The sequence below is a fragment of the Mobula hypostoma genome, chromosome 10, assembly GCF_963921235.1.
Source record: "Mobula hypostoma chromosome 10, sMobHyp1.1, whole genome shotgun sequence".
Lineage (NCBI taxonomy): Eukaryota > Metazoa > Chordata > Chondrichthyes > Myliobatiformes > Myliobatidae > Mobula > Mobula hypostoma.
In genome coordinates, this window is record NC_086106.1 from 32519343 (window position 1) to 32545627 (window position 26285).

Sequence of the window (26285 nt, forward strand, 5' to 3'; positions counted from 1 at the left end):
GATCCAGGACATCACGGACCTATTGCAGGGAATCCTGAAGGGAGAAGGTGAACAGCCGGAAGTGGTGGTGCATGTCGACACAAATGACGTCGGGAAGAAGAGGAGAGAAATTTTGCAGCGTGACTTCAGAGAACTTGGAAGAAGGCTGAAAAGCAGGACTCCAGGGTGGTTATCGGATTTGCTTCCAGTTCCTTGTGCTGGTGAGGGCAGGAACAGGGAGATAGGGGTTCAGAACGTGTGGCTGAGGAGCTGGTGCGGGAAGCAGGGATTTAGATTCTTGGACCACTGGGATCTGTTTTGGGGTAAGGATGAATTGTACAGAAGGGATGGGTTGCACCTTAACAGACAGGGGACCGGCATTCTGGCAGGCAGGTTTGCCACCTCTGCACGGGTGTGTTTAAACTAAGTAGTGGGGAGGAGGGGATGAACTGGAAATATAAGAATGGAGTTAAAGGGGAAGACAGAATAAGAAAAGTTCAGAAAGACACAGAATTAAAGGGGCAGAAAGCTCACGAAGGGTTCGGAGAGAATGGCCAAGTGCAATAGGAATCGATGTGAAAGGTGAGGGGAGTAAAAGTATTACTTTAAATGGATTAGAAGTATTATATATGAATGCACAGAGTATAAGAAATAAGGTGGATGAGTTTGAGGCTCAGTTGGAAATTGGCAAGTATCATGTTGTAGGAATAACAGAGACATGGCTGTAAGACGACCAGGGCTGGAAAATAAATATTCAGGGATATACATCCTATCAAAAGGACAGACAGGTGGGCAGAGGGTATGGGGTGGTTCTGTTGGTGAGGAATGAAATTCAGTCACTTGCGAGAGGGGACATAGAATCAGGAGATGTAGAGTCAGTATGGATAGAACTGAGAAACTGTAAAGGCAAAAAGACCCTGGTGGGAGTTATCTACAGGCCCCCAAACAGTAGCCTGGATATAGGGTGCAAGTTAAATCAAGATTTAAAATTGGCATGTCGCAAAGATAATTCTACGGTTGTTATGGGGGATTTCAACATGCAGGTAGACTGGGAAAATCAGGTTGGTACTGGACCCCAAGAAAGGGAGTTTGTGGAGTGCCTCTGAGATGGATTCCGAGAGTAGCTTGTACTGGAACCTACCAGGGAGAAGGCAATTCCGGATTTAGTGTTGTGTAATGAACCGGATTTGATAAGGGAACTCGAGGTAAAGAAGCCATTAGGAGGTAGTGACCATAATATGATAAGTTTTCAAATACAATTTGAGAGGGAGAAGGGAAAATCGGAAGTGTCAGTATTGCAGTTGAACAAAGGGGACTGGGGAGCCATGAGGGAGGAGCTGGCCAAAGTTGACTGGAAAGATACCCTAGCAGGGATGACAGTGGAACAACATTGGCAGGTACTTCTGGGAAAAATACAGAAAATGCAGGATCAGTTCATTCCAAAGAGGAATAAAGATTCTAAGGGGAGTAAGGGGCAACCGTGGATGACAAGGGAGGTCAAGGACAGTATAAAAATAAAAGAGAGGAAGTATAACATAGCAAGGATGAGTGGGAAGCCAGAGGATTGGGAGACTTTTAGGAGCATCAGAAGATAACTAAAAAGGCAATACGGGGGGAAAAGATGAGGTACGAAGGTAAGCTAGCCAAGAATATAAAAGAGGATAGTAAAAGCTTCTTCAGGTATGTGAAGAGGAAAAAATTAGTTAAGACCAAAGTTGGGCCCTTGAAGACAGAAACGGGTGAATTTATTATGGGGAACAAGGAAATGGCAGATGAGCTGAACAGGTACTTTGGATTGTCTTCACTAGGGAAGGCACAAAGAATCTCCCAGATGTAATAGTGGCCAGAGGACCTAGGGTAACAGAGGAACTGAAGGAAAACAGGCAGAAAATGGTGTTGGATAAAGAGATGGGACTGAAGGCTGATAAATCCCCAGGCCCTGATGGTCTGCATCCCAGGGTACTTAAGGAGGTGGCTCTGGAAATCGTGGACACATTGGTAATTATTTTCCAATGTTCTGTAGATTCAGGATCAGTTCCTGAGGACTGGAGGGTAGCTAATGTTGTCCCACTTTTTAAGAAAGGAGGGAGAGAGAAAACAGGCAATTATAGACCAGTTAGCCTGACATCAGTGGTGGGGAAGATGCTGGAGTCCATTATAACAGATGAAATAGCGGCATATTTGGATAGCAGTAGCAGGATAGGTCAGAATCAGCTTGGATTTACGAAGGGGGAATCATGCTTGACTAATCTTCTGGAATTTTTTGAGAATATAACTATGAAAATGAACATGGGAAAGCCAGTGGATGTAGTGTACCTGGACTTTCAGAAAGCCTTTGATAAGGTCCCACGTAGGAGGTTAGTGGGCAAAATTAGAGCAAATAGTATTGGGGGTAGGGTACTGACATGGATAGAATATTTGTTGGCAGACAGGAAACAAAGAGTAGGGATTAATGGGTCCTTTTCAGAATGGCAGGCAGTGACTAGTGGGGTACCGCAAGGCTTGGTGCTGGGACCACAGCTATTTACAATATACAATAATGATTTAGATGAAGGGATTAAAAGTAACATTAGCAAATTTGCAGATGACACAAAGCTGGATGGCAGTGTGAAATGTGAGGAGGATGTTATTAGAATGCAGGGTGACTTGGACAGGTTGGGTGAGTGGGCAGATGCATGGCAGACACGAGGAATTCTGCAGATGCTGGAATTTCAAGCAACACACATCAAAGTTGCTGGTCCTGACGAAGGGTCTCGGCCTGAAACGTTGACTGTACCTCTTCCTAGAGATGCTGCCTGGCCTGCTGCGTTCACCAGCAACTTTGATGTGAGATGCATGGCAGATGAGTTTAATGTGGATAAATGTGAGGTCTTCCACTTTGGTGGCAAGAACAGGAAGGCAGATTACTATCTGAATGGTGTCAAGTTAGGAAAAGGGGAAGTATAACAAGATCTAGGCGTCCTTGTTCATCAGTCACTGAAAGTAAGCATGCAGGTACAGCAGGCAGTGAAGAAAGCTAATGGCATGTTGGCCTTCATAACAAGGGGAGTTGAGTATAGGAGCAAAGAGGTCCTTCTGCAGTTGTACAGGGCCCTGGTGAGACCACACCTGGAGTATTGTGTACAGTTTGGGTCTCCAAATTTGAGGAAGGACACGCTAGCTATTGAGGGAGTGCAGCGTAGGTTCACGGGGTTAATTCCCGGGATGGTGGGACTGTCATATGTTGAAAGATTGGAGCGACTGGGCTTGTATACACTGGAATTTAGAAGGATGAGAAGGGATCTGATTGAAACATATAAGATTATTAAGGGATTGGACATGCTAGAGGCAGGAAACATGTTCCCGATGTTAGGGGAGTCCAGAACCAGAGGTCACATTTTAAGAATAAGGGGTAGACCATTTAGAATGGAGTTGAGGAAAAACTTTTTCACACAGAGGGTTGTGGTTCTGTGGACTGCTCTGCCTCAGAAGGCAGTGGAGGCCAATTCTCTGGATTCTTTCAAGAAAGAGTTAGATAGAGCTCTTAATGATAGTGGAGTCAAGGGATATGGGGAGAAGGCAGGAAAGGGGTACTGATTGTGGATGATCAGCCATGATCACAGTGAATGGCGGTGCTGGCTCGAAGGGCCGATTGGCCTACTCCTGCACCTATTGTCTATTGTCTATAAGACCCACACATTCTACAGGGAGAACGTACAAACTCCTTACAGAATGGCTGGAATGCCGAAGCCCCTGAACTGTTACAGTGGTGTGCTGGCCGCTATGTTACCGTGGCTCCATCTCGTGAATGTAAGTAACAAAGTATTTCCATCTTTACGAGCAGATAAACTCAAGGTTCTTCAAAGAATGCTGGGAAAACAGTCAGAGGCTAAAAAGGAGGTAGAGACAAGGTAATGGCAGCCTGGCAACAGCCAGAGCGACAGAACAGCAGAGGGAAATTAATCATTCAGGAATATGAAGGATGATCTGAAACAAGGCAAGGAACTGCTGTGGACAAAGGAGGAACAGCAAGTCCTCTGCCTGGGACTGGAGATAGATAGAAGGACAATAGCGGCAAGCCCCAGAATGAGGAGGAAGGAGAAAAGAGCATGTCTGAGGCACCAGGTCAAATGAGTAAAAATAAGCGGTACATTCCAAAGAACACAACATTGCTAACACCTCTGACTGTGTGACTAAGTACAGCTCCAACACCAGATTCAAGTTTGCTGATGACACCACTGTCGTGGGCTGTATCAAGGCTTGTGATGAATCCGCATACGGGGGGAGGTGGGTGGGAGGGGGAAGGTTGAACACTTGGCCGAGTGGTGTAATAACAATATTCTCTCACACAATGTCAATAAGACCAAGGAACTGATGGTAGACCAGGAGAGGAAAACCAGAGGTCCATGAGTCAGTAATCAGAGGATCAGAGGTGGAGAGGGTCAGTAACTTTAAATTCCTGTGTGTCATTATCGCAGAGGACCTGTCCTGGACCCATCATATAAACATTATTGTGAAGAAAGCACGACAGTGCCTCCACTTGCTCAGGATTCTGCAGAGATTCAGCAGATCATCAGAAACCTTGGCGAACTTCTATAGATGTGTGGTGGAAAGTGTGCTGACTGGATGCGCTACGGCCTAGTATGGGGACACCAATGCCTTTGAGTGGAAAACCCTATGAAAGGCCGTGGATTTGGCCCAGTACATCACGGGTAAAGTTCTCCCAACTATTGAGCACATCTGCATGAAGCAGCCACACCCTCATCAAAGATCCTCACCACCCAGGCCGTGCTCTTTTCTCGCTGCTGCCATCAGGTAGAAGGTACAGGAGCCTCAGGACTCACACCACCAGGTTCAAGAACAGTTACTACCCCTCAACCATCAGACTCCTAAACAAAAGGGGATAGCTACACTTGTTTTAGGACTATTATCTTGTTGTTTCCTACTTGTTAATTTTTGGTTTGTATTTATACTCGCATTTACAGTTAACAGTTCCTGATGTTTAAAGTAACTGTTCGATAGATTATGTCTGCAGTTAAAGAATCTCAGGGTTGTATGTGGTGACATGTATGTACTCTGATAATAATTTTTACTTCGAACTTTTGAGCTTTGATATAAATCAGCCTTATAAGATGAATAAGAAACCAGCAGCTTTTTAAATGATGGTTCTCTATTCATTTACTGAAATACAGTGCAGAATCAGCCCTTGGAGCCAGGCTGCCCAGCATTCCCCCAATTTAATACCAGCCCAATCACGGGAAAATTTACAATGACCAATTAACCCAGGTCCAGTTTGTCTTCTTGAGTGTGGGAGGAAACCCACTTGGTCATGGGGAGAATGTACAGGCAGCAGTGCGAATTGGACCCAGGTCACTGGTACTGTAAATTGTTGTGCTAACCAGCTCACTACCGTACCGTTGTTAAATGTCCCATCTCTAAAACAAAAATTATTGTGGGAATGTCTCAAGGTAAAGCTGACTAAAACAAACGGTAATGCTCACATCAACAAGACGGCAGGATCAACAATAGGCTGGTAGGTTAATTGGTCACTGTAGATTGCCTCTAGTGGTGGAATCTGCGGGAACTGACAGGAGTACAGTAGGATGGGTAGATTGCCTCGAGCGTGTAGACAGCGGTTGAATCTGGGGATATTGAAGTGAGTCGGATCCGTGTAGATGATGGTCAGCACAGACCCAGTGGGTGAAATGCCCTGTCTCTGTATAGAGTATATAAACGGCTCAGCATTTCCAAAAACAGACACGAGGAAATCTGCAGATGCTGGAAATTCAAGCAACACACACAAAAAAAGATGGTGGAACGCAGCAGGCCAGGCAGCATCTCTAGGAAGAGGTACAGTCGACATTTCAGGCCGAGACCCTTCGTCAGGACTAACTGAAGGAAGAGCTAGTAAGAGATTTGCAAGTGTGGGGGGGGGGAGAGCAGAAATGATAGGAGAAGACAGGAGGGGAGGGATGGATCTAAGAGCTGGACAGGTGATTGGCAAAAGGGATACCACACTGGAGAAGGAGAAGGGAGCGGATCATGGGATCATATCCAAAAACATATTCGCTTTGTTTCAGATTTTCAGCATCCACACTATTTTTCTGCCCCTCTTGGAACTGAAAATTTCAGTTGCTTTGCAGTACCTGTAGGCTTGCTGGACAGGTATCAATGTGAGAAAACCCAGTTCCCTCTTCCCTCTTTAAAAAAGATCCCTATCGGTTTCCCCCATCACCCGCCAGCCCCATTCCCACTTAACACCCCCTTTGCTACTAGCTTCACCGACCCATTCATTCCTCCCTTATCTGGTTCCATTGCTGCCTTCTCTCACCCGGTTCCACCCCTCAGCCCAGCCCGTTCTATTGGCTCTTTCCCCTCTGTATTCTCAATCCTGACCCGTTGCTGAGCTCCTCCGGCCCCTTTCACTCCAGATTCCAGCATCTGAAATCTTACATCACCGCCAAGAAGCCCTTCGCACCTGCGCACTTGTGGCCAGTAACTGTACATAGGCCACCTTTTGATGCACTGTGCATTCTGGGTAGGAACATCGCCATTCTGGTGATTTGAAGGCAGGTTGAGGGGGAGAGGGTGGATCGAGAAATAGAGCACGTGGTGGGAATTAACATAAAGGGAGCTGGGTACCGGAAACCTGTAAGTCATGTTCTGTAACTCTCCTGGAGCGGATCGCCATTTTATATTTTAAGCTAAGTTCAGTTCTAAACCATTTGGCACACAGGCAAAGCACGAATCTCAACACAAAGTATAGTCACGCTTTTTCAATGACCTCTCTCGGGTGTAGGATTAATGAACCCTTGAAAAACCACTCTTTTGTTAAATAAATTAAGTAATAAAATCATGGGATATTTAAACTTCATCTACAAAAGCAAAATCCAAGTAAGGCAGGTGTACAGAAACACTAATGGAGTGAACAGCTGAAACCGTGTCCACCCGACAGTAAGCCATCAATCAGGGACTGTGTTCTCTCAGGACGATCACCTGCTGAACTGTGCCAATCATGAAGTCTCTTGGAGAAGGGGAGCTAAAGAAATTACTCATCTCTGTTACAGATGGACATCCCTTTATTCTGAAGCTACGTCCTCTGGTCCTACACTCAACAAATTTAGGAAGCATTTTCTCCACATCCATTCTATCTAGGCCTTTCAATATTTGATTAGTTTCGATGAGATCCCCACATCCCCATTCTTCTCAACTCCAATGACTACAGGCCCAGAATCATCACATGTCCCTCATACATTAACCATTTCATTCCCAGCTGACTTTATAGTATTGTTTACAGAAACCTGTGACAAATCTGTTGGAATTCCTTGAGGAAATAACAGGCAGGATAGACAAAGGAGAGTCTGGATGTTATTTAGTTTGATTTTCATAAAACTTTTGACAAGATGAGCCTGCTAAAAAAAAAAAGACGAGCCCATCATATTACAGTAAAGATACTAGCATGGATAGAAGATTGGGTGACTGGCAGGAGGCAAAGAAGGGGACCTTTTCTGGTTGGCTGCTGGTGACTAGTGGTGTTCTGCAAGGGCTGGTATTGGGCCCACTTCTTTTCATGTTCTAGTCAATGATTAGGATGACATAATTGCAGAAATTAGAGAGAGAGAGAGAGAGAGAGAAATCCTGATTGATCTCTCTTTGTGCTAAGTAGACCTATCAGTTTTCTCTGTGGGTGGTGTTACGTACCCCGTAACTGGGTTGCCAAACCAGCAGAAATGGATCACTCAGTTAGAGTCTGGATTACTGGAACTAAGAAAGTTTTATTAAAGAAAGAAGCAACACAGTAATCGAAAGGATAATAAATGCAACAGTTCAGCAATGATAAACACACATGTGCACAGAATTAAGATAACAGGATCAATCAAGCTCTATCGTTGTCTAGGGGTAAATGACCAATTTCAAAGTGACACAAAGTCCAGTTCAATTTAGTTCAGTTTGCAGTAATCGTTGCCATGGCGATGGACAACGTAGGGGGAGAGAGAGAGAGAGAACTGGAACGACTGATCGTTCAGAACGGCTTCCACTCACAGACCGGCGATATTGCTCACAAGCAGCTTTCGGGGCGAGTCCTTTGTGATGTCACCTGAGGTCACCGACTGTGACCCCTCCTCCAGATGCGGTCGATCCTCTGCAGTGAACCTGGCACCCAAGCAAGGGCGGACACACACCGGGTTCCTGCTGATCGTACCTTTCCACCCTGTGCGTTTGTGGCCCGGTACTTCCCACCGACTCGTGAGAGACGCACCGCTTCCAGGGTCTCGTTACCTCGAGTGTCGTGTGTGTCCTGCCTTAGCGAACCTGTCCCTTTTTATCCCCTTGCTGGGGTATCACCTGTCCATCACTTCAAACAGTTCAGGGTTCAAAGGGGGAGCCGCTCCAGACAGCTCTTGTAGTGGTTACTCGTTTCTTACAAACAACAAGGAGACGCAGAAAATCCTTCGACATTTTAAACTTTAATTTGCAAATCAGAGCTGAGACAATCAGAAAGCTAGTAGCTGACTGCCCATCGAGGCTTGTACACAGCATTTTTTATAGCAATCTCCTATCTTAGCTACATTATCATATCCAGACGGCCTGTGATCACATATCATCAATACATCCGCTCTCGACCTTCCACTATTGTTTTACTCCCCAATTTAATCATGTCCTAGTTTACTTTTTAGACCAGGTGTCCCCTCATCCCTAACCACAGTTATTTCTTAATTGGTCTTGTTTTGACATACTGCCACATATTTCATTACCTTACTCGCCACCGTTGTCTTCCTACTTGGTTTCATTCTAGTTCTGTTCATGAATTAATAGTGATTAGGTCAAAAGTCATGGCTACATAGTGAATACCCTCTATTCAGCGAGCAGTGGTTACATAGTAAATATAGAAAATATAATGTGTGCATTTGAGTGAATACTGAAATACTGTTGAGTAAATATTGTAAATACTGTAATACATAGAAAATACAATGTATGCGTTTACATTTTCCAATACTCTCTCTCCCGTCCCTTCATTACACAGCTCCAGATCGCCTGTCCATCACTTCAACAGTTCAGGGTTCAAAGGGGGAGCCAATCTTGACAATACCCAGACTGATGGCTCCTTCATTAACATCTCCAAATGCTGCCTCATTGTGTTCCTTATCTCTCCCTCCCCTGAGGACAGGTGGCAGACCAACTGCTGATGCCACTGGTGCTGTCCCAGGCCAGCAAACATCATAATTTATGTGTATTCTCGTCACAACGGGCTTTACAGTCGACTCCTCTCTCTCTTTCATTGTCCATCAGTTCAGCTTAGTGTCTTGCAGCGCCATGGCAGAGTGTTCCAAAAAAAGAAAATATAAAACGTACTTCACCCCAGACTACACTAAAGAGTACCCCTGCCTAATGGGGGTCCAAAATAATGACAGTGTTGCTCGCTGCACTGCTTGTAACAGTGACTTTTCTATTGTCCATGGTGGGTTAAGACTGTAAAAGACGTGTTGAGGTGAGTTTAACATTCTTTCTGATCTCCCCCTCCCCTTCCCACTTTCAAATCTCTTTACTATCTCTTCTTTCAGTTAGGCCTGACGAAGGGTCTTGGCCCGAAATGTCAACTGTAGCTCTTCCTATAGATGCTGCCTGGCCTGCTGTGTTCCACCAGCAATTTTTATGTGTGTTGTGTGAGTTTAACAGGTGTCATTCGTTCATTAGCATAGCATGTGTATGTATATATATGTGTGTGTGTGTAAATAGTTTCAATATGTGATCAAATAAATTGTTGTGTTCTTCCATAATCAAATATCCTGCATACATACACCCTTGGAGGTTGACCGGGGTGGGGGGGCGCGGTGTGGATATGGGATTGCAGGGGTGGTGGTGCTACCTCCCTGAAATGAGTTTTTGCAGGGTGGGATGTCTGTGATTGATGGCTTTGTGGCCAAGTTTGTAGAGAATACAAAGATAAGTGGAGGTGCAGGTAGTGTTGAGGAAGCAGGGGGTCTGCAGAAGCACTTGGACTGATTAGTGGAATGGGCAAAGAAGTGACCGATGAAATACAGTGTACAGTAAAGGGATGGTCTATTTTCTAAACAGGGAGCACATCCAGAGGTGCAAAGGGACTTGGGAGTCCTAAAGGTTAACTAGCAAGTTGAGTCGATGGTGAGGAAGGCAAATGTAATAATTTGCATTAATTTCAAGAGGATTGGAATAAAAAAACGAGGATGTAATGGTGAAGCTTTTTAAGGCATTGATCAGACCCCACAGAGTATTGTGAGCAGCTTTGAGCCATCGTCTAAGAAAGGATGTGCTGACATCGAGAGTGTTGAGAGGAGCTTCACAGTAAAACTGCTTTGAATATTTGAGTGATACCGGGAATGAAAGGGTTAGCGTATGAGGAGCATTTGATGGCCCTGGGTCTGTACTCATTGGAGTTTAGAAGTATGGGGGGGTGGGGTGTTGAGGAATGGGTCTCGTGGGTGAGTTTTAGATTTCTGGAGCAGCACTGGGATCTACAGACCTGGGTCTGCTGGTGTGGGAATGAACCGTGGGATGAGAGCAAATAGCAAAGGTGTTTGTGTCACCAAGCAGCAGTAAAATTAATCATTTAAATGCAGACATTAGTGCTTGCATTTAAATCTATAGAATAGTGAATTAGATAGTGGGTTGCAGAGACCTGAATCACAGTAGAAACAACATCACTGAAATTGGCTCAGTAAAGGAGCCAATCAACCTCATTGTCCTCGTTTATCCTTGAAACCTTTGATGTCCTCATTAATATCAAACATATCAACCTCCGCTTTAAATAGACTCAGTGAATTGGCCTGTGGCAATAAGTTATAGAGCCATAGAGCAATACAACATGTGTACAGGCCCTTGGGCCCAATGAGTCCATGCTGACCATGTCATCTACCTTGCTAGTCCCAATTTTCTGCAGGTGGCACATTTCTCTCTGAGACCCCACGCCTCCGTGTACCTCTCTGTGTTTCTTAAATAATACCATTGTACCTGCCTCAACCAATTCCTCTATCAGCTCGTTCCGTATACTCACTACTCTGCATGAAATGTTACCCACCCCTCAGGACCTGTTTAAACCTTTCCCTTCTCACCGTAAATCAATGTGAACTGAAAGCAGCCTGGTTTCCACTCACATGATAATTACCAATTATTATAGCTTATAAACTGCAGATTATTAGATTTACAAATTGAATTCATGAACGTTAAAATCTGAAAGGAAACAATATTCACTAACAAATTCTACAGATTCACCACCCTCTAGCTAAAGAAATTCCTCCTCCTCTCTGTTCTATAGTCATAGTCATACTTTATTGATCCCAGGGGAAATTGGTTTTTGTTACAGTTGCACCATAAATAATAAATAGCAATAAAACCATAAATAGTTAAATAGTAATATGTAAATTATGAAATGTCCAGGACCAGCCTATTGGCTCAGGGTGTCTGACCCTCCAAGGAAGGAGTTGTAAAGTTTGATGGCCACAGGCAGGAATGACTTCCTATGACGCTCTGTGTTGCATCTCGGTGGAATGAGTCTCTGGCTGAATGTACTCCTGTGCCCACCCAATACATTATGTAGTGGATGGGAGACATTGTCGTAGATGGCATGCAACTTAGACAGCATCCTCTTTTCAGACACCACCGTGAGAGAGTCCAGTTCCATCCCCACAACATCACTGGCCTTACAAATGAGTTTGTTGATTCTGCTACCCTCAGCTTCTGCCGCAGCACACAACAGCAAACATGATAGCACTGGCCACCACAGACTCGTAGAACATCCTCATCATCGTCCGGCAGATGTTAAAGGACCTCAGTCTTCTCAGGAAATGGAGACGGCTCTGACCCTTCTTGTAGACAGCCCTTTTGTACTCTGAGGCTGTGCCTTTTGTCCCAGATTACCCCACTATTCTTGGATAAGGGGCCCAAAACTGCTCACAGTGCTCCCAATGCGGCCTCACCAGCACCTTATAGAGCCTTAACATTACACCCTTGCTTTTATGTTCTAGTCCTCTTGAAATGAATCCTAACATTGCATTTGCCTTCCTCACCACTGACTCAACCTGCAAATTCACCTTTCGGGAATCTTGTATGAGAACTTTGCTTCTCGATCTTTGAATTTTCTCTCCATTTAGAAGATAATCTACATTTTTAATTTCTTCTACCAAAGTGCGTGAGCATACAATTCCATTTGTCACTTCAATGCGCATTCTTATCATCTGTCTCGGTCCCTCTGTAGCCTCTCTGCTTCCTCAACACTATCTGCCTCTCCAGCTATTTTCATATCATCTGCAAACTTGGCCCAAAGCCATCAATTCTGTCATCCAAGTTATTGGCATATGATGTAAGAGGAAGCACTGCTAGCACTGACCCCTGTGGAACACCACTCGTCACTGGCAGCCAATCAGAAAAGACTCCCTTTGTTCCCACTCTTTGCCTCCTGCCAATCATCCAGTGCTCTATCCATGCTGGTATCTTTCCTATAATACCATGGGCTCTTAACTTGTTAAGCGGCCTCATGTGTGGCATCTTGTCAAAGTCCTTCTGAAAATCCAAGTACACAACATCCACTGATTCTCCATTGTCTATCATCCTTGTTATTTCTTTAAAGAATTCCAACAGATCTTTTGGCAACATTATCCCTTGAGGAAATTATGCCTATTTTATCATGGACCTTCAAGTACCCTGAAACCCTATCCTTAACAATTGACTCCAACATCTTCCCAACCTCTGAGGTCAGACTAACTGGCCTATAATTTCCTTTCCTCTGCCTGTCTCCCTTCTTGAAGAATGAGTGACATTTGCAATTTGCCAGTTCTGATTATTGAAAGATCATTACTCATGCCTCCACAATCTCTTGAGCCACCTCTTTCAGAACCCATCTTGTAGACCATGTGGTCCAGGTGACTTATCTGCCTTCAGTTTCAGTTTCCTAAGAAATTTCCCTGGCAACTTCACACACTTCTGCCCCCTGACACTCTCAAACTTCTGGCACACTGCTAGTGTCTTCCACAGTGAAGACTGATGCAAAATGCTCATCCAGTTTGTCCGCCTTTCCATTAAAACATCTCCAGCATCATTTTCCAATAGTCTGGTATCTACTCTCGCCTCTTGTTACTCTTTATATATCTGAAGAACCTCTGTATCCTCATTGATATTATTGGCTAGCTTACCTTTGTATTCCATCTTTTGTTTTCTTTATAACTTTTTATTTAGCCAGAGGGTGGTGGAATTCACTACCGTAGACGGTTGTGGAGCCCAAGTCATTGGGTATATTTAAAGTGGAGCTTGATTAATCGGGATGTCAGTTTGTAGGGAAAAGGCAGGAGAATGAGGTTGAGAGGGATAAAGGATCAGCTATGAAGGGGCAAATTGCCTAATTCTGCTCCTATGTCTTGTCATCTTATTGGAGCTAACAAGGATTGAGACATACTTGGATCTGCAAGTATGAGTGGGGACATCATGTCAGAGATTGGAAATGACTGGGCATTGTCCGGGCAAGCAGATGTCAGTTTGAGGCACCAGAGCAGACAGACTGTGTGTTCCCCAGATTTGAAATGTTGCAGTTGTGGCCAGTGAGCAGAGCCGAATATTAGAACATAGAACAGCACAGAAACAGGCCATTCAGCCCACAGTGTTGTGCCAAACCAGCTGAAAACCAATCAAAAACACTAATGCCTCCTATCTACACCTTAATCATATCCCTCCTTCTTCCTTATGTCCATGTGCCTGTCTGAACATCTCTTAAAAGCTTCTAATGTATCTGCCTGTACCACCATACCAGGCAGTGCATTCCACACATCCATGACTCTGAGTAAAACACTTATCCCTCACATCCCCCTTGAACCCACCCCCTCTCACCTCCAATGCATGCCCTCTGATATTAGACATTACAACCCTGGGAAACAGATGCTCTCTGTCCCACTCTCTTATCAACCTCTATCAGATCTCCCCCCAGTCTCCGACGCTGCAGAGAAAACAACCCATTCATTAAACAGGCTGTGTTCGATAAAGTGCAGCAGAGGAAAGAGTTGGCAGTTTGGACATCAGCTGGTGAGTCTCGGAGCAGGAGGGAGGATGTGACCTGCAGCCTTGAGATAGGAATGAGGAAAATTCTGCAGAAACGAGACTGTCCGCACTGAACTTTTGTCCTATACTTAGTGCTGACTTCTGTAAACATTTTTTACAGGGCATTAGAAGTAGAGGATTTGCAGATGGAATCTGAACATCGGTCACACCAGTCATTGGCTTTTGAAGGTGCAGAGAGAGAAATGTCTGTCTGTTCTGACAGTGGGAAGAGATCTCAGACACAAGTGTGACTGGAGAATTAAAAGCTCTGGGAGACGCATACAAATGCACCCCTCCCCAGGGGAGAGTGTTCCAGTTATTACCTCTGGAAACAGCTTTAAGCACTTCCACAGCCTGTCAAACATTGTCCCCTTCTCTGTGGGGAGAGACTGTACTATATTTTCTACGCACAAACAAGGCTGCAGCTGATTGTCCAACCTGGAGAAACACAAGGACACCCATGTCACAGAGAAACCGTGTAAATGCGGGGACTGTGGGAAGCAATTCAGTTACCCGTCCCTGCTGGAAATTCATCGGCGCAGCCACACTGGGAAGAGACTGTTCACTTGCATTATGTGTGGGAAGGGATTCACACAGTCTTCCCACCTCCTGATACACCAGCGTGTGCACACTGGAGAGAGGCCGTTTGCCTGCTCTGTGTGTGGGAAAGGATTCACACGCCTGTCCAATATGTTGACACACCAGTGGATTCACACTGGGGAGAGGCCATTCACTTGCTCGCTGTGCGGGAAGGGATTCACACAGTCGTCCACGCTTTTGATGCACCAGCGAGTCCACACGGGGGAGAGGCCATTTACTTGCCCCCTGTGTGGGAAAGGGTTCACCAGCTCTGCAAATCTGCTGACTCACCAGCGTCTGCACAGTGGAGAGAGGCCCTTCACCTGCACCATCTGCTGGAAAGGATTCGTCAGCTCGTCCAACCTGCTGACCCACCAGCACGTCCACACCGGGGAGAGGCCGTTCACCTGCACCGAGTGCGGGAAGGACTTCGCCCAGTTGTCGCACCAGCTGACCCACCAGCACGTCCACACCGGGGAGAGGCCGTTCACCTGCTCTGTCTGTGGGAAAGGATTTGCTGTTTCGACAAGCCTGGTGAAGCACCGGAGGGTCCACAGCACCAAAAGACCCTTCAAGTGCTCGGACTGCGCAAAGAGCTTCAAAAGCACCAAGGAACTGGTTAAGCACCAGCACACTCACGCCCGGGAGAAGCTGTTGGCCTGCTCTGCGTGCGGGAAGGGCTTCTCTCGGACCTCCCAGCTCCTCACGCACCAAAGGGTTCACGCTGGAGACCGGCCATTCACCTGTTCTGTGTGCGGGAAGGCCTTCGCTCACTCATCCCACCTCCTCACACATCAGCGGGTCCACACTGGGGAGAGGCCCTTCACCTGCTCTGTGTGCGGGAAGGGCTTCACTCAGTCCTCCAACCAACTGAGACACCAGCGAGGTCATGTCTGACGGCAGGGAGCTGCTTTAGAGTAAGAGGAACAGTACTGGTCACGGCTGATGTCTACCTCCATTCTGTTCATCAGGCTTTGAGTGGCTGATTGCAACGTTGTCGCCCCACACAAACATGTCTTAAGAATTTTGATTAGCTGCTAAGTTCCATTGTACGGGCAGGTCCTGCTTGAGTTCTGGCATCAATTCGTGGACAGCTTTTTAAAAGAATTCTCCTACTTTATAAATTATTTTTTCCTTTCTCACACCAAGCTCTCCCTTCCCTTCGCTACATCAGATGCAGATGTCTCAACTGTGAGTTAAAACATAGATTTTTTATAATGCTTTGTTCTTATCTTGACCACAGAGTCAAACACTTTCCTTCTGTTGACACTTGATCCAAAATATAACTGTTGGTGAAGTGATGAGGTGCTTTTCCAGAGAATAAGTTGTTTTTATACAGTGAGCTCAGCTTCCCTCTCCTTCATTTCTTGCTTTCAACTTCACAACTTAATTCTCGTGATGTTACTGTAGTTTTTATCAGTTTTCACTCAGTGACCAATTTTCAGATGTTACTTTCTCATCTAACATGGATGCTTAGCAGGTTGTGAGATAGGTTCTGATTAATTACGAATAATTGGGATGATATAAAATTGCTGCACACAGGCTCTCTACAGAAATAGTTGTTAAAATTTCACGATTGGGATCTTAGTTGTGGAGAATAAAAAGAGAGAATTGTATGACATAAAAAAGTCCCTTTCTCTCGTGATTCCGATTGATTGTATGTGTACACAGAGTTGGTGCATTCGCTCTCTCCTGCAGTCAGAGGATATACTAACATATTTGCCCTTGTTGGACGTTAAACCTCAGGAAGTGCCCGTGTTAGCACTCCATAGGAGGAGCACAATTGAGCTATTCGGCCTGTTGAGTTTGCTCCACCGTTCCATTGTTGGTGATCTATTATCCCTCTCAACCCCATTCTATTGCCTTCTTCCTGTGACTTTTGTTGCCCTTACTAATTGAGAACCTATCAACTTCCGCTTTAAATATACCGATGACTTGGCCTCTGCAGCCTTCTGTGATACTGAATTCCACAGATTCGCCACCCCCTGGATAAAGAAATTCCTCCTCATCCCTGTTCTAAAGGGACGTCCTTGTATTCTGGGGCTGTGCCCTCTGGTCCTACGCTCCCCTGCTGTAGGAAACATCTTCTCCAAGTCCATTCTATGTAGACCTTTCAATATTCGACATGTTTCAATGACATTCACCCGCCCCTCATTTTTTTAAACTCCAGAGAGTACAGCCCAGAGCCTTCAAACTTTTCTCATGTTAACCCTTTCATTTTTGGGACCCTTCTCATAAACCTCCTCCGGACCCACTCCCAATGCCAGCTCATCTTTTATTAGATACGGGGGCCAAAACTGCCCACAATATTCCAAGAGTGGTCTGATCAGTGTCTTATAAAGCCTCAGCATAACACCTTTGCTTTTATATTCTAGTCCTCTCAAAATAATGGCAACAATGATCATGACATCAGGAGATTTGGGTCAGCTGTAAAAAAAGAAGTAAAACTATTATTCAGAGGAGGACCAGTTTCAATAGGATGAGTGTGAATCTGCCCAGGTAAATCGGAGCAAGCAAAGGAATGAATCAATCCAGAGATCCCCAGATGCCTGAAGAAATGCAGAAGTAACAGAAAGTTGAAAAAAAGGTTGCCCAGAGTGATTACAAAATAATGAGAGGGGAAGAGAGGCAAAGAAAACATTTGAGGAAAAAGAAGCGTAAACCTGGAACTGTTCTCTAACCACACAAATGGTAAAAGGTCTGAGGACTATTAGTAATGAAACTGTGAATGTGCCTATGGATAGTAAAGGAGGTATTGAGATACTGAGTGAGTACTCTGCATCTGTCTTCTCCAGGGAAAGGCATTCCTCCAAAGAAATAGAATTAGATGAGAAGGTAGCTGAAGTACCTTGTTCAAAGGTGGAAACTTGGCAGAGTTGGCTGAACTTAGGGCAGGTCACCAGAATTGGATGGGATGCGTGGTATGCACTGGGGAAATTAAACTTGTCTGGATGTGAAGGTGGCACCAGAGGACTGGAGACTGGTGAACTTCACTTCCCTCCTCCCAAATAGGGAGCAAGGGCTGGGCCGGGGCCAGCAACTACAGGCTGGACCATTTAAGCCAGAAAGTGGGAAGGCATTTGGAAAACAACATGAGAGGGGATTCATTATCACCAAGAGACAAATAGATTAACTCAGGCGAGCCAGCCAGTTGTTGCTTTCAGCAAATCACGTTTAAGCAACATGATAGAATTTGCTGAGGTAGGGCCAGGCAATCAGTGTTGTGTACGTGAACTTCCAGAAGGGTATTGATAATGCACATTGGGCTTCTGGAGAAGCTTGAAGCACCTGTATAAAAGGGGAATGAAGTTGGCTGCCTCACAGGATGTTTGATTTTCATACGGGGAGGGGTGTGGGGAATAGTGGTCTTCTCTAGGTATTGGTGTTCGAGCCTTTGCTTATTTTAGCTATTAATGACCTTGACTTGGGGGGTGCTTGCCGCAGTTCCTAAGCTTCTGGATGATGTGAATCTCATGGGGTTGATGATAAATTGCAGCAGGACATGGAATGAGATGAAGCTTAATGTGGACCTGCAATTGATTCATTATTGTCACATGTACCAAGGTAAGCCTGCAAGAGGAGAGGCTGTACTTGATCTGGTATTGGGAAATGAACCTAATCAGGTGTCATGTCTCTCAGTGGGAGAGCATTTTGGAGATAGTGATTACAATTCTATCTCCTTTAACATAGCATTGGGGAGCGATAGGAACAGGCAAGTTAGGAAAACATTTAATTGGAGTGAGGGGAAATACAAAGCTATCAGACGGGAACTTGGAAGCGTAAATTGGGAACAGATGTTCTCAGGGAAATGTATGGCAGAAATGTGGCAAATGTTCAGTGGATATTTGTGTGGCGTTCTGCATAGGTACATTCCGATGAGACAGGGATAGGATGGTAGGGTACAGGAACTGTAGTGTACAAAGGCTGTTGAAAATCTAGTCAAGAAGAAAAGCTTATGAAAGGTTCAAAAAACTAGATAGTGATAGAGATCTAGAAGATTATAAAGCTAGCAGGAAGGAGTTTAAGAATGAAATTAGGAGATCCAGAAGAGGCCATGAGAAGGCCTTGGCGGACAGAATTAAGGAAAACCCCAAGGCATTCTACAAGTATGTGAAGAGCAAGAGGATAAGACGTGAGAGAATAGGACCTATCAAGTGTGACAGTGGAAAAGTGTGTATGGAACTGGAGGAGATAACAGTATTCATTACCGAAAAGGATCTTGGCGATTGTAGGGATGACTTGGAGTGGATTGAAAAGTTTGAGCATATAGACATTAAGAAAGAGGATGCGGTGGAGCTTTTGGAAAGCATCAAGTTCAATAAGTCTCCGGGACTGGATGAGATGTACCCCAGACTACTGTGGGAGGTGATGGAGGAGATTGCTCAGCCTCTGGCAATGATCTTTGCATCATCAACGGGGACGGGAGAGGTTCTAGAGGATTGGAGGGTTGCAGATGTTGTTCCCTTATTCAAGAAAGGGAGTAGAAATAGCCCAGGAAATTATAAATCAGTGAGTCTTACTTCAGTGGTTGGTAAGTTGATGGCAAAGATCCTGAGAGGCAGGATTTATGAATATTTGGAGAGGCATAATATGATTGGGAATAGTCAGCATGGCTTTGTCAAAGGCAGGTCGTGCCTTACGAGTCTAATTGAATTTTTTGAGGATGTGACTAAACACATTGATAAAGGTAGAGCAGTAGATGTAGTGTTTATGAATTTCAGCAAGGCATTTGATAAACTACCTCATGCAAGGCTTATTGAGAAAGTAAGGAGGTATGGGATCCAAGGGGACCTTGCTTCGTGGATCCAGAATTGGCTTGCTCACAAAAGGCAAAGAGTGGTTGTAGACGGATCATATTCTGCATGGAGGTTGGTGACCAGTGATGTGCCTCAGGGATCTGTTCTGGGACCCCTTCTGTTTGTGATTTGCATAAATGACCTGGATGAGGAAGTTGAGGGATGGGTTAGTAAGTTTGCTGTTGACAAAGTTTTGGGGTGTTGTGGATAGTGTGGAGGGCTGTTGGAGGTTACAGTGGGACATCAATAGGATGCAAAACTGGGCTGAGAAGTGACAGATGGAGTTCAACCCAGATAAGTGTGAGGTGGTTCAGTTTGGTAGGTCTGATGGCAGAATATAGTATTAATGGTAAGACTCTTGGCAGTGTGGAGGATCAGAGGGATCTTGGGGTCCGAGTCCATAGGACACTCAAAGCTGCTGTGCATGTTGACTCTGTGGTTAAGAAGGCATACGGTGTATTGGCCTTCATCAACTTGGGATTGAGTTCCTGGATTGGGGAGCATGCCTTATGAGAATGGGTTGAGTGAACTCAGTCTTTTCTTCTTGGAGCAGCGGAGATGGGAGATGACCTGATAGAGGTGTATAAGATGATGAGGGGCATTGATCTTTTATTTTTCAATCTTTTTATTAGTTTCAGCGTCATATACATTACAGAAAAATAGATACAGAGAAATTGGGATTACATTATTGAAAAGATAGTTTATACAAATATAATCTAAATTGACACATAATTCATAAGCCTCCCAAAATCTCAAAAAGTACAGCTCAAATATAGGGAAATATGAGATAAAAATGGAAAAAATATCATGAAAAAAGAGAAAAAAAAAGAAAAAAAATTCTCCCCCCAAAAAAGAAAAAAAATCTAAACCATCTAAAGAAAAACTAAACTAACAAAAAGAAAAAAAATGGGCTATTATGATACCTCAGATAAGACCATTAGTGTCATTAACTCTGCTCCTCTCCCCGTATATTGAATAACAAAGTAGAATTGGAAAGGGTCAAATTACATCATATGAAAGTATTGAATAAATGGTCTCCAAATCTCTTCAAATTTAATAGAAGGGTTGTAAATGATGCTTCTAATTTTTTTCTAAATTTAAACAAGACATAATTTGCGAAAACCATTGAAATGTAGTAGGAGGATTAATCTCTTTCCAATTCAATAGTATGGATCTTCTAGCCATTAGTGTAACAAAAGCAATCATCCGACAAGCTGAGGGAGTCAGATGAGTTGTTCTATCATTGGTAAACCAAAGGTTGCAGTAATAGGATGGGGTTGTAAATCAATATTCAAAACAGTTGAAATAATATCAAAGATATCATCCCAGTATTTCTTCAGCAAAGGGCATGACCAAAACATGTGAGTTAACAAGGCTGTCACATACAGGATTTATGTGAGAGTAATAGTGAGCTAATTTATCCTTGGACATATGAGCTCTGTGTACTACTTTAAACTGTATCAACGTGTGTTTAGCACATATAGAAGAAGAATTAACTAATTGAAGAATTTTTTGCCATTTCTCAATAGGTAAAGTAAGCTTAAGTTCCCTTTCCCAGTCATTCTTGATTGTATTCGATACATCTGGATTTATTTTCATAATCATATTATAAATAATTGCTCTTGAACCTTTCTGAAAAGGATTTAAATCTGAAATTCTTTCCATTATATCCGATGAGTATGAAATCGGAAAGGTAGTAAGAACGGTATTTAAAAAGTTTCTAATCTGTAAGTATCTAAAGAAATGGGATCTAGGTAAATTATATTTATTAGATAATTGTTCAAAAGACATGAAACAATGATCTAAAAATAAATCAGAAAAACATATACCTTTAGTTTTCCAGACTAGATAGGCTTGATCCAAAAAAGAGGGTTGAAAAAGAAAATTAAGTAGAATAGGGCTTGCTAAAATAAATTGATTAAATTCAAAAAATTTTCAAAACTGAAATCATACTCGAAGAGTATATTTAACTAATGGGTTATCCATATGTTTGTTCACTTTAGAAAAACCAAAATGAAGCGGAGACCCTAAAATAGAACCTAATGAAAACCCTGAAACGGATATACATTCAAGATTAACCCACTGTGGACTTGAAACTGTGTCCCAATTCCATGTCCAAAATTTCAAGTAGTGAATATTAATTGCCCAATAATAAAATCTAAAGTTCGGCAATGCTAAACCACCCTCCTTTTTGGGCTTCTGTAAGTTTCTTTTACCTAGTCTAGGATTTTTATTCTGCCGTATATATGAAGAAATTTTTGAATCAACATTATCAAAAAAGAATGGCAATGCTTGAAATAAATATAGAAACTTGGGTAAAATCATCATCTTGATGGCGTTGATCCGACCAGTTAAAGACAACATCATTGGTGACCATTTGGTAAACAAACATTTAATCTGATCAAATAAAGGGAAAAAAAAATAGCCTTAAATAAATCCTTATGCTTCTTGGTGATTTTTACTCCTAAATGAGTAAAATAATCAGTGACCAATCTAAATGGTAAGGATTTATAATTTGGAACCTGCATGTTGAACGGAAAAAGTTCACTCTTATTAAGATTCAGCTTGTAGCCAGAAAATATGCTAAACTTGGCCAACAAAGGTATATTGCAGGAATGGATTTCTCTGGGTCAGAAATATATAGTAATAAATTATCGGTCTCGGCCTGAAACGTCGACTGCGCCTCTTCCTATAGATGCTGCCTGGCCTGCTGTGTTCACCAGCAACTTTGATGTATGTTGTTATCAGTATATAATGATAGCTTATGTATCTCATTCCCACGAGTAAGACTTAAAATATTTGGTGAATCTTGGATAGCAATTACTAGAGGTTCTAAAGGGATATCGAATAATAAAAGACTTAAAGGACAACCCTGTCTAGTACCACGAAATAATCGATAAAAGGGAGATCTTTGATTATTAGTAAAAACCGAAGCTAGAGGGATATGATATATCAATTTAATCCAAGATATAAATATCGGACTGAAGTTAAACATCTCAAGCGTACTGAATAAATATGGCCATTCAACTTTATCAAAGGCTTTCGCAGCATCTAATGAGATGACACATTCTGGAGTTCTAAGTGAAGGAGTATAAACAATATGCAATAATCTAATATTAAAAGATGAACAACGATTTTTAATAAATCCAGTTTGATCCTCAGAAATGATTTGAGGTAATACCTTTTCTAACCTAGATACTAATATTTTAGAAAAAACCTTAGAATCTACATCCAGCAAGGATATCGGTCTATATGATGCACAATCAATAGGGTCCTTATTTTTTTTTAAATTAGGGCGATAGAGGCTCCATAAAATGATTGTGGTAGTTTGCCTGTACTAATTGCATCTTTAAAAATTCTGCACAACCAAGGAGAAAGAATGGAAGAAAAAGACTTTAAAAATTGTACTGTATAACCATCTGGACCGGGTGATTTACCAGAATTCATTGAAGAAATAGCACTCTTTATTTCTTCATCCGTAATAGGTATTTCTAATTTTAAACGTTCTTCGGACGTCAATTTCAGAAAGTTCTATTTCCTTAAAAAGTCATACATCTCACTGAGATCTTGAGGAAATTCTGACTGATATAAAAATGTATAAAATTCTTGAAAAGATTTATTTATTTATCTCGTCATGATCGACTGTCAGAGTATGATCAGATTTACGAATTTTAGTGATTTGACATTTGACCGAAGCTGTTTTTAATTGATTAGCTAATAATTTACCAGATTTATCACTGTCTATATAAAATTCAGCTCTTGTTTTCATTAGTTGGTTTGCATTGAACGTGTGGATGGTCAGAGGCTTCTTCCGAGGGCTGAAATGGCTAACATGAGAGGGCACAGTTTTAAGGTGCTTGGAAGTTGGTACAGAGGAGATGTCGGGGTAAGTTTTTTACACAGAGTGCGTGGAATGGACTGCTGGCAACGGTGGTGGAGGCGGATACAATGGGGTCTTTTAAGAGATTCCTGTATAGGTACATGGAGCTTAGATAAATAGAGGGCTATGGGTAACTCTAGGTAATTTCTAAAGTAAGTACATGTTTGGCACAGCATTGTGGGCCAAAGGGCCTGTATTGTGCTGTAGATTTTCTATGCTTCTATGTTTGTTTTGCACACTATTAAAACAGATCAGATCACTACACTGAGGTAGAACAAGATAAAACAATTACAGATCTGAATCAGGTTAATATTTGGCATACATTGTGAAATTTATTGTTTTGTGGTAACAGTACAATGCAATACATAATTTTAAAAACTACAAATTATCGTAAGTGTGTGTATGTGTGTGTATATATATATAAAATATTTTTAATATATCTCAAATAGGTAATGCAAAAATGAAGGAAATAGTGAGGTAGTGTATGTGGTGAGGACGAAGCTGTTCCTAAAATATTGAGAGTGTGTTTTAACACTCTTGTGCCTCCTCTTTGATGGCAGCAGTGAGAAGAGAGCATGTCCTGGGTGTTGGGGTCCTCAATGATGGATGCATTACTTTTGAGTCATCTGCTTTGAAGATGTCCTTGATGCTGGGGAGGTTGGTGCTCATGATGGAACTGGCTGAGTTGGCAACTTTCTGCAGCTTTTTCTGATCCTGTGCAGTGGCCTCTCCGTACCAGACGGTGATGCAACCAGTTAGAATGCTCTCTACAGTACATCTGTAGAAATCTGTTAGCGTATTTGGTGACATATCAACTCTCCTGAAACTAGTGCCTTCTTTGTAATTACATCAATATGTTGGGCCCAGGATAGATCTTCACAGATGTTGACACCCAGGAACTTGAAACTGCTCACCCTTTCCACTATTAATCCCTTCTTGAGGACTGGTGTGTGTTCCTTCAACTGTGCCTTCCTGATGTCCAGAATTAATTCCTTGGTGTTACTGACATTGTTGTGGTTGTTGTTGTCGTGACACCACTCAACCACTTGACCCATCTCACTACTGTACACCATCTCGTCATCATCTGAAATTCTACTGATTGTGGTTGTGTAATTGACAAATGTCATTTGAGCTGTGCCTAGCCACATAGTCATGGGTGTAGCGAGAGTAGAGCAGTGGGCTAAGTTCACATCCCTGAGTTACGCCAATGTTGATTGTCAGTGAGAAGGAGATGTTATTTCTGATCTGCATTGACAGTTGCAGAGGGAGGTACGGAGGCCCAGGTTTTGGAGTTTGTTGATTAGTACATAGGGTATGATTGTGTTGGAACACTGAGCTGTAATCAATAAACAGCAGTCAGATCTAGCTCTTAGCAGACTACAAATCAGGATGACCCACACCCTTAGACTTGGGTATGTCCGGTATGTTCTCAGAGGCGCACACTCTTCCATACTGCTGTTGATGAAGTCAGTGACAACTGCGGCTATTCATTCAGATCTGAAGATAAACCCTTGAATATTATCCAATCCACTGACTTAAGCACTCCTCCGCCTCCCTTTACCATACCTTCTTGGTCCTCACCACTGGTGCTGTGGTTTAGTCTCTGCTTGTATGCTGGAGCGGAAGTACTTTCAGGTGATTGTATGCATGGTATGTACAGTTCAAATCTCTTACTAGCTCTTCTTTCAGTTAGTCCTGACGAAGGGTCTCGGCCCGAAACGTCGACTGTACCTCTTCCTAGAGATGCTACCTGGCCTGCTGTGTTCACCAGCAACTTTGATGTGTGTTGCTTGAATTTCCAGCATCTGCAGATTTCCTCGTGTCAGTGGTTACAAGTGTGTTGCTTTCTCTGGTTCCACTGGTGATGTGTTGGTGGCAGCTGGTCATGACTTCCTCAAGCTGGCCTGATTGAAAGCCCTCGCAGTGATAGAGAAGGCATCAGGGTGCCCTGTTTTGTGATGCTTATCACTGTGCTCACCTCCTCGAGTGCCTGACTGACCTTGGTCCGGGGTGTAATGTACAGCTACCAAGATGACGGCGGAAAACTCCCTCGGCAGATAAATGGATGCCACTTTACTGCTCGATGTTACAGGTCAGGTGAGCAATACTGAGATAGAACTACCACGTCTGTGCAGCACGGTGATTTAATCATGAAGCATACTCCGCCTCCTCTACCTTTGTGGTACAAAACAGCGGGAGTGAGCTATGCTTCTGTGAAGCACGGTAAACAGCAATCCCTGATGTCCCCCTGGTGCTGCAATCTTGCTCTGTGGTCTTTAGTTTTATTTTCCAGAGACTGTGCATTCACCAGCAAGATAGTAGGGACTGGGCGGGGTGTGAGTGTCTAAGGGATCTGTGTTTCAATTGTACTTGTAGTCCAGCATGCTTGCCTCACTTCCTTTTTCTTAAAGGGAATCTGCAATTGTGACCTGAGTCTGCAGATTTTAGATTTTAGGATGCAGAATAAAGTGCAACAACTGCAGGGGAAGCCAAGAATAACTTGCAAAATCGCAATGAGGTAGTTAGTGAGGTCAACAGTCCATCCTATCATCCTAGGGAACCATTTAATAGTCTTATAAAGGTGGGCCGGAAGCTGCTCTTGAGCCCGGTGGTATGTGCTTTCAGGCTTTTATATCTTGTATATCCTGTAGGAGAAGGGAGACTGTCCAGGGTGAGTGAAATGTGAGGTGGTGCTTTCTGGTAGGAGGGATAAGGAAAGGCAATGCAGAATGAAGGATATCATTGTGAATGTAGGAGCAGAGGGATGTGGTATGGGTGCTGTTGTAGCGTGGATGTAATCACCGGAGAGACAGAGTCACTGGTAGATACAAAGCAGCTACTTTATTCAACACAACAAAGCACAGCAGGTTTATACAGACGGAGACGCTTTCGGTGGAAAGGTCTGCTAGCCCAATGTGGGCTCCATATTTATATGCTAAACATAAAGGGCAATTCCTATTTACAAAGTTATAGACAATGCATAGACAATGCTTCCTTTTGAAATGTATACA

At 43.3% G+C, this 26285-nt stretch overlaps 1 protein-coding gene across 1 annotated transcript in view; it reads left to right on the plus strand.

The window, feature by feature from the left end:
* Positions 1-15959, plus strand: part of LOC134352488 (zinc finger protein 436-like) — a 43343-nt gene extending 27384 nt beyond the window's left edge. The window contains exon 4 of the mRNA XM_063059761.1: positions 14464-15959. Within this exon, the coding sequence (XP_062915831.1) occupies positions 14464-15495 (1032 nt within the window). The 3' untranslated portion in view covers positions 15496-15959. The remainder of the gene's footprint in view (positions 1-14463) is intronic.
* Positions 15960-26285: the final 10326 nt, after the last annotated feature.